Here is a 7,768-nt window from a genome sequence, read left to right as displayed (position 1 = left end):
GGCCGAGAGGCAGATGAAAAGAGGTTCAACATCATTATCATCATATGAATGCAAATTAAAACCACAATGAGGTATTATCTTATACCTATCAGAAGGGCTCTCATCCAAAAGGAACAGAAGTAACAAATGTTGGTGAGCATGTGGAGAAGATCTGTACACTGTTGGTGGGAACGTCAACAGGTGCAGCCACTATGGATAACAGTAAGGAGGTTCCTCCAAATCTAAAAAGAGAACTAGCAAATGACCCAGCCATCCCACTCCTGCGTGTATATTTAAAGAAAAATGGCCCACTCATTTGGATGGTCTCCTTCATCCATTTGGATGGTACTCGACGCTTGTCCGAGTCTGAGGGTCTCCACTGCTCATCTCCCCTCCCCCCATCTACTCTCCGTAGGTGACCCCGCCCCAGTCCAACCTCCCTGTTCACTAAGAGGCACCTGTGTCTGCAGAGCCAGTGTGAGATGAAGAGAGAGCCCTTGCCAGCCACCAGATAATCAGGAGTTTTGGCCGGACCTTTGAGCACACACTGAGACCGTGAGGAGTCAGACAAAAAGCACAGACTATGGCGCTGAAATGGATTAGTAAGGAACTTAGCGATGCGGCCAGTGACGCTCCAGCACAATATCCTGCAGGTCCAGTTGGGGAGGATACATTTCACTGGCAGACCACAATTATGAAAAAGAACGGCAGCCCATACCAAGGCAGTGTATTCTGTGTGACAATTCATTTCCCTAAAGACTACCCGTTCACACTACCTAAGGTTGCATTTCCAACAGAATTTATCATCCACACATGAACACTAATGGCAGCACTTGGCTCAATATTCTAAGATCACGGTGGTCTCTTGCTTTCATGATTTCTAAAATTCTGGTATCCATTTGTCCCCTGCTATGTGATCTGAACCCAGATGACCCCCTCCCCAGTGCCAGAGGTCACAGAGATCTATAAAACAGACTGAGATAAGTACAACAGAATTTTTTAGGAATGGACTCAGAAGTATGCCATGTTATGCTAACTTAAAGTTAGAATAACCTGCATTAAAGCTTGAATAAACTTTAAATTACTGTTTAAAATGAAAAAAAATCCACTAATTCAAAAATTCCATGCACTCCAATGTTCATAGCAGCATTACTGACATTTGCCAAGGTACAAAAGTAATCTATATGTATACAACCTATACACACACACACACACACACACACACACACACACACACACATGCATAGTGGAATATTAGTCATTAAAAAGAATGAACTTTTGCCATTTTTCAACAACATGTATGGAGGTTGAGGGTATTATGCTATTAATTAGTAAATAGTTATATTGTATTAATGAAATAAGTGAGCTAGAGGAAGACAAACGCTGTATGATGCCACTGACATGGAGAATTTTAAAAATAAAACAGACTAGGGAAATGAAGCAGACTCACAGATATAGAGAACAAGCTACTGGTTACCAGTGGGGAGTGGCAAGTAGGAGGGGAAGGGCAGGGACAGAAGATTAAGAGGTGCAAGCAATATGTATAAAATAAGCAACAAGGATATATTGTTCAACAAAGGGAATATAGCTAATATTTTATAATAACTGTAAATGGAACATAACCTTTAAAAACTGTGAATCACTTTGCTGTTCACCTGTAATTTATAAAATACTGTACATCAACTATGAAAATGAAGTGAAAGTATTAGTTGCTCAGTCTTGTCCAACTCTTGTTGACCACATAGACTGTAGCCCGCCAGGCTCCTTTGTCCATGGAATTCTCCAGGGAAGAATACTGGAGTGGGTAACCAGTCCTTTCTCTAGGGGATCTTTCTGACCCAGGGATTGAAGCCAGGTCTCCTGCCTTGCAGGCAGATTCTTTGCCATCTGAGCCACCAGGGAAGCCCACATCAACTATACCTCACTTTAAAAAAATCTATTTTCTCAGGAACTTTCACATATGCAATACAGTATCATTAACTATGGAGTTGTCTGGTGTCTCAGCAGTAAAGAATCTGCCTGTTGATGCAGGAGATGAGGGTTTGATTCCTGGGTCAGGAAGGTCCCCTGGAGAAGGACACGGCAACTGAATCCAGTATCCTTGCGTGGAAAATTCCATAGACACAGGAGCCTGGTGAGCTACAATCCATGGGGTTGCAGAGTAGGAAACCACTTAGCAACTTAACAAGAATTATTAACTACAGTCACTATGCTGGATATTGTGTCCCCAGGACTTCTTTATTTTGTACATGAAAGTTGTGAAAGTTTATCCCGTTTGACCACTTACACCCATTTCATCCATCACCCAACCCCCACTTGTGGTAACCACCAATCTATTCTCTCTGAGTTCATTTTTCAAAAATTTTCACATATAAGTGAGACTATATAGTATTTGTCTTTGTCTGACTTATTTCACTTAGCACAGTGCCCTCAAGGTGCATCTGTGTTACTGCAAATGGTCAGATTTCCTTTTTCTCTTTTATTGGCTAAATAATATCTGAGTGAGGATGAGTGTGTGTGTGTGTGTGTGTGTGTGTGTGTGTTTGTGTGTGTGTGTCTGTGTGACATTATCCATTCATCCATTAATAGACAGTTATGCTGTTTTCATAATTTGGTTATGGTAAATAATGTTTCAACGAACATGGAGGGTGCAGATATCTTTTCCAAGTGTTGGCTTCATTTCTTTCAGCTAAATTTCCAGGAGTAGAGTTGCCAGATCACATGGTGGTTCTATTTTCAATTTTTTTATGAGCATCTATACTGTTTTCTATAGTGGCTGCATCAATTTACATTTTCATCAACTCACATTTTCTTTAATAATTTAAGTATACCCTAAATGCAAAAGTTATATGTTTCTAAATTTAAAAGGTATATATCTTTGAAATTTAGGAATGAGAGACTGAATACAGTAAGCTAGATCCACAACTGAACCACTTTAATTTTTTTTCTCTTCTTATCCTATCTTAGTGTGGGGTTTTTCACATTACCAAGGATACCCCTGTTCCAATGCCATGTAATCTTGCTCTGGGTCACACAGATGATTTAAAATTTTTTCAGTTTCTATTTCAGAAAACAAAATTCTTATTTCTAAATCTGATAAACAGCAATAAGTGTGTGACCCGTGTCATTCACAAGTTTATGTTCTGACTCTAAATAAACTTTCTACTGAAAGGAAAATCACTTGAAAATTACCGCCTCACCCCCCACAAGAAAAGGATAAGTCAAAAAGTTATTGACGCATATCAGGAACACAGGTTGACAGGCTTTTGTGATCACAAAGTGAAGAAAGGATTCAGACCACACTAGGGGTGAGTGGCCGGATGTGGCCACAGAAGGGCCATCACTGTCCAAGGCAGAGGTGCCAGCCCTGGCTGCAGCTCTGGCTCCAGTGCTCTCTACTTCCTCTCTCCAAGTCGCCTCATAATGGGGCAGGAATGCAGTGGGGACACTATCATTGACCTTGGCAAAAACTCCAAGACTTTCACCTTGCTGGTTTCCATAACTGCTCTCAGACCCCACAGGAGCGCTCTCGGATCCCCCATAGCGAGGAGGATAACAGCCAGGCAGTGTGAAGAGAAATGAATCGACAAAATGTCAGCCTCAGACTGGGAGGAGTGAAACATTATGGACTCTAGAGCAATTCAGACCAGGCTCTACACTCAGTTCTGTCACTTTATCAGCCTGGAGAATAGAAGTTCTTTGTCTGCTAAGTGAGTTTGGTAAGACTTGTCTTACAGAATTATTGGAACATATGTAGCTTGTGTAAAGCACCTGGCACTGCAGCTGGCAATGTTTAGGTTTTATAACGCTTATTTTCATACCAGAAGAAAATCTATGGGAATGTCTACCTTCGTCTATGGGAATTTTCCTTTATCCAGGAGAAACTACAGACCATGTGGTCTTCTAAACAAAGAAAGCTAAGTCAATCAAACTGCTGCTTAGCAAGAAACCCTAGGGTTTCCCCAGTGGCTCAGTGGTAAAAAATCCACCTGACAACCAGGAGATGCCAGTTCAATCCCTAGGTTGTGAAGATCCCCTGGAGAAGGAATTGGCAATCCACTCCAGTATTCTTGCTTGGAAAGTTTCATGGACAGAGGAGCCTGGCAGGCTACTGTCTATGGGGCCATAATGAGTCAGACACGACTTAGCATTTAAACAAGTAACCCTAAGTAAATTTTCTCTATCAGAGAATATGTTATTGAATTTAGAGGCAAGCATTTTACCAGGATGCAACTCAAAACATTATAGAACTCATGTCAAGGACCAGTAATTCCCCTGCCTCCCAAAGACCTCCCGACAAAACACCCCAATTTTCATGTATTTCACCACCACTAAAATCTAGCCCCTCTCAGGAGGTCTACTAGATTACACTCGAGATACCCTCATGTTTGGAGTGTGCTGGGGCTCCTTCTGTTCAGGGACCAGAATGCCAGCACAGTGACTTCTCAACATCCCATCAGAAAGGAGGCAATAATAGGCATCAAACAGCTGGTCTGTGGACTGTGTTCACCTGCACTGGGGCAGGAGCACTGGACACCTTCCATTCTTTCCCCAGGTAGAGAGTCCCTCCGGTTGACTCACAATCTTAGGGTAACTGTTCAGGGCAGCTTCTCATTTCAGTCTCAGCCTCCCAACTCTGAGGTCCACCATCTAGTGATTTGGTCCCAGCTCACCATTATCACAGGCTCATCCAGCCCACCACGCAGCCAACTTAAAATGACCTCCCAAGAAGGAACAGGAATGCAAAGATGTATATTATGATTAGCTTTCCAGCCCCACCTTAGCTTCTCACAACTTAAAAAGATTGGGAGTGTTGGTCGAACACAAAGTGAAGAAGTTGCCTCAGACCTGACTAGGGGCTGGAGGGACTGCTAGGTGTGACCTTGGAGCACACACTGGCCTTGGCAGGACTACAAATCCTGACTGTAGCTCGGGATCTCTTGTCATCATCTCTCAGAGCCTCTTCATAATGGGGCGGGAAGGCACTGGGGATGTTACCATTGACCTTGGCCAAAATACCAAAACTCAAAGTTTTGGTTTGAGAGAATAAAGGCTGAGAGAATTTAGACCTCACTGCTCTCATCCCAACTCCCTCCCCAGCATCCTGCGTCCTTTTTGTCACTTGTCTGGGATCATCACACCACCTTCCTTATGGAATCACTGCTCATATACTCAAGACATCTACAGGCAGGTGCAGGTTCTCCTTTATCTTCGCATCACCCCCACCAGCACAGAACCTTCTGAAGAGCAGATGCTCAAGTAAAGATGGGAATAAAGGAGCCACCAAGCAAGGAATGTAGTTTCTTATTGTTTAATTTTATCAGTATTGTTTAATTTTATCGGCATTCTTGAATAAGCTAAGAACATCTAAGTGGGTATTGTTGAATGTTACAAAGAGAAAGACAAATATGAATAAGATAAATCAAAACTTGACTACAGCTTATTTCATCTGTTTTAAAACCACAGCATTCTTTCACATTTCCAAGAAAATTCCTATTCCAAAGCTATGTTATCTTGTTCTGGATCCCAAAAAGATGCAAGGATTTTCTGAATTACACTACACAGTACCAAAACTCTTACTCTTAGATCTGACAGACAATAACAAATCTGTGATCCATATCATTTGTAAACTTGGATTCTGAATCTTAATAAACATTCTAGGAAAAGAAACAACATTTGAAAGGTAATAGTGTAAAACTGGAACACAAAGAAGATACATATTATGACCTTTCCAGCCCCACTTTAGCCTCTTACTACTTAAAAGGTTGGCAGTATTGGTCAAACAAAGGAAGAAGCTGCCTGAGAACTCACTGGGCATTGGACGGATTGCTGGGTGGGACCTTGGGTTGGTTGGCCGTGGCGGCAGGACGAGACCTAACTAGAGATCTACCTCGGGATCTCTCTTCCTCTTCTCTCAAAGCTTCCGCATAATAGAACGGGAAAGCACTAGGGATGGTACTATCGATCTTGGTCAAAAACTCCAGCACCTTCATCTTGTTGGTTTCAGCATGGGCTCTTGGGGCCCACAGGAACTCATAACTCAGGGGATCGCTGTCGGGAATCTGACGATACACCAGGTAATTCTGCTGCACCAGCTTTTCTGTGATGAGCTTCCTGGGATCCCCAAAGATTACATGCTGCTTTCCATCATAGATGTCTAGAATATTCAGGAACTCCCAGACATCAGCCTCAGAGGCGCGGTTGCCATTCAGGAAGATCACACTCAGCAGAGGCATCAGAAGCCCATTCTTCGGCAGCCCCCAGCTGCTGCTCAGTATGCCATCATTGGTGAGGCCTAGATTGCTGACCAGGGTATAGGAGTGACCATTCAGCTTGACTTCCTTCAACTCAAGCCCAAAGGCCAGCTCCATGCACTCAGCTGCTCTCCTGAGGATCTCGGGGAAGCGTGTCTTGAACCTTTTGTGAAAAAGCTTCAGCATATCTATCTTCCTAATGGGCTGTTTCATCTTAAACTTCTGAAGCAGGAAATGTATCAACACCCCTGCCTTCTTCGTCAGAGGATCTGGGGGAGCGGGCTTAGCAGAGGTCGAGGCCTGGGAAGATTTTCTACGTTGCATAGCTTGGCGCCTGGCACGTGCTTTAGATCTTGGGCGTGAAGCCCCTGCAACAGGAGAGCTAGTGGCTGCAGCTCCCTGAGGATTCTGGCCCACACCAGCAGTGGGAGAGCCCGGGGGTGTACTCCCAGAAGTAGGGGTGGGGGAGGCAGCAGCCTGAGCATCCCCGAGATCCTTGGTCTCCATGCGTGCTTGGTGGCATTTCTCACGCCCACGGCGCTTGCTCTTCTGTCCCCGAGGCATGACTATCAGCAGGCACAGCGGGCAGGGGACCGGGCAGGCAAGTAGGTGATGCTGGAACCTGGAGAAGGGAAGATGAGTGGATGAGCTCCTTCAGCGGGGAGGGAAGAAGGCTGCTCTGCCCATTTCCGTGAGAGCCCTGCTCCAGGAACCACTGGCCGCTTGTTCTTGGTCAGCCTATCCCCTGAGAACCCGGTGAAAGAAGTGAGTGGGCCAGCCTCAGGCCACAGCCTGCCTGTGGCTGCCTGTGGTGACAGCAGATCCTGGGAGTGGGGCCCTCTTTGGGTCCCTTCGTTTACACACACAACTGTCACATCAGATCTTAGTAGAGCCGGGACCCCTGCCATATGCCACTTGAAAGGTGACGCCTCAAACTCCCTGGGACCCAAGAGAAGGAACCGAGTCACGGACGCTGTCGGGGAGGATGGTGCTGGCAGTTCTGGGCGCCTGCTCTGTCCTGAACTCATTGCTTCTCCATTCAGGGTCCTCATCGTGTCAACACTGAGGGTGTGGCCCCCTCCCTCCTGCCTCCGGTGCCGCCCCTTCAGGTGAAGAACCTCATCTCCCTTAGAAATGACACAAAGAAATGAGGGGCCTCAGCGCAGGATCGGGCAAGACTCTTCAGTGTTCATTTGATTAGCTGGAAGGGGGAGCGTGCTACCTTCAGTCCTCATTCACAGTCCCCACCCTGACTCCTGGGAGGATCTGGCGGCTCCTTTCTCTCCTGACTTGAGGACCTTTCCTCACAGCAAGGCCAACAGCTCCCTGAGATTGAATGGGGGAAGCCAGGGTGGCCTTACCTGGCCTACCGCCCACGGTCTCTGGGGCATGAAAAGGTGTAGCTGGGGGTTGAGGCCTTGTAATGTGTGGTCCTCATGTGAGGTCCCCAGATTTTACATAGGGGAGAGTCTAAGATTCCTTCCTCTGCTGACCCATTAGACTAAGGCGCTCACTTTCCTGTTAGCTGTGAGTGA

At 45.4% G+C, this 7,768-nt stretch overlaps 1 protein-coding gene and 1 pseudogene across 1 annotated transcript; one reads left to right on the top strand and one right to left on the bottom strand.

Moving 5' to 3' along the window:
• Positions 1–562: 562 nt before the first annotated feature.
• Positions 563–1,015, top strand: LOC136154387 (ubiquitin-conjugating enzyme E2 D3 pseudogene; annotated as a pseudogene).
• A 4,771-nt stretch (positions 1,016–5,786) lies between these two features.
• Positions 5,787–6,797, bottom strand: LOC136154386 (melanoma-associated antigen B1-like). The gene has a single exon (XM_065916685.1). It carries the CDS (start codon positions 6,795–6,797, stop codon positions 5,787–5,789), a length of 1,011 nt encoding a protein of 336 aa, XP_065772757.1.
• Between the last annotated feature and the right edge of the window lie 971 nt (positions 6,798–7,768).

This window comes from Muntiacus reevesi, chromosome X (genome assembly GCF_963930625.1).
Source record: "Muntiacus reevesi chromosome X, mMunRee1.1, whole genome shotgun sequence".
Classification (NCBI taxonomy): Eukaryota; Metazoa; Chordata; class Mammalia; order Artiodactyla; family Cervidae; genus Muntiacus; species Muntiacus reevesi.
This window is presented reverse-complemented; position numbering and strand designations above follow the sequence as displayed.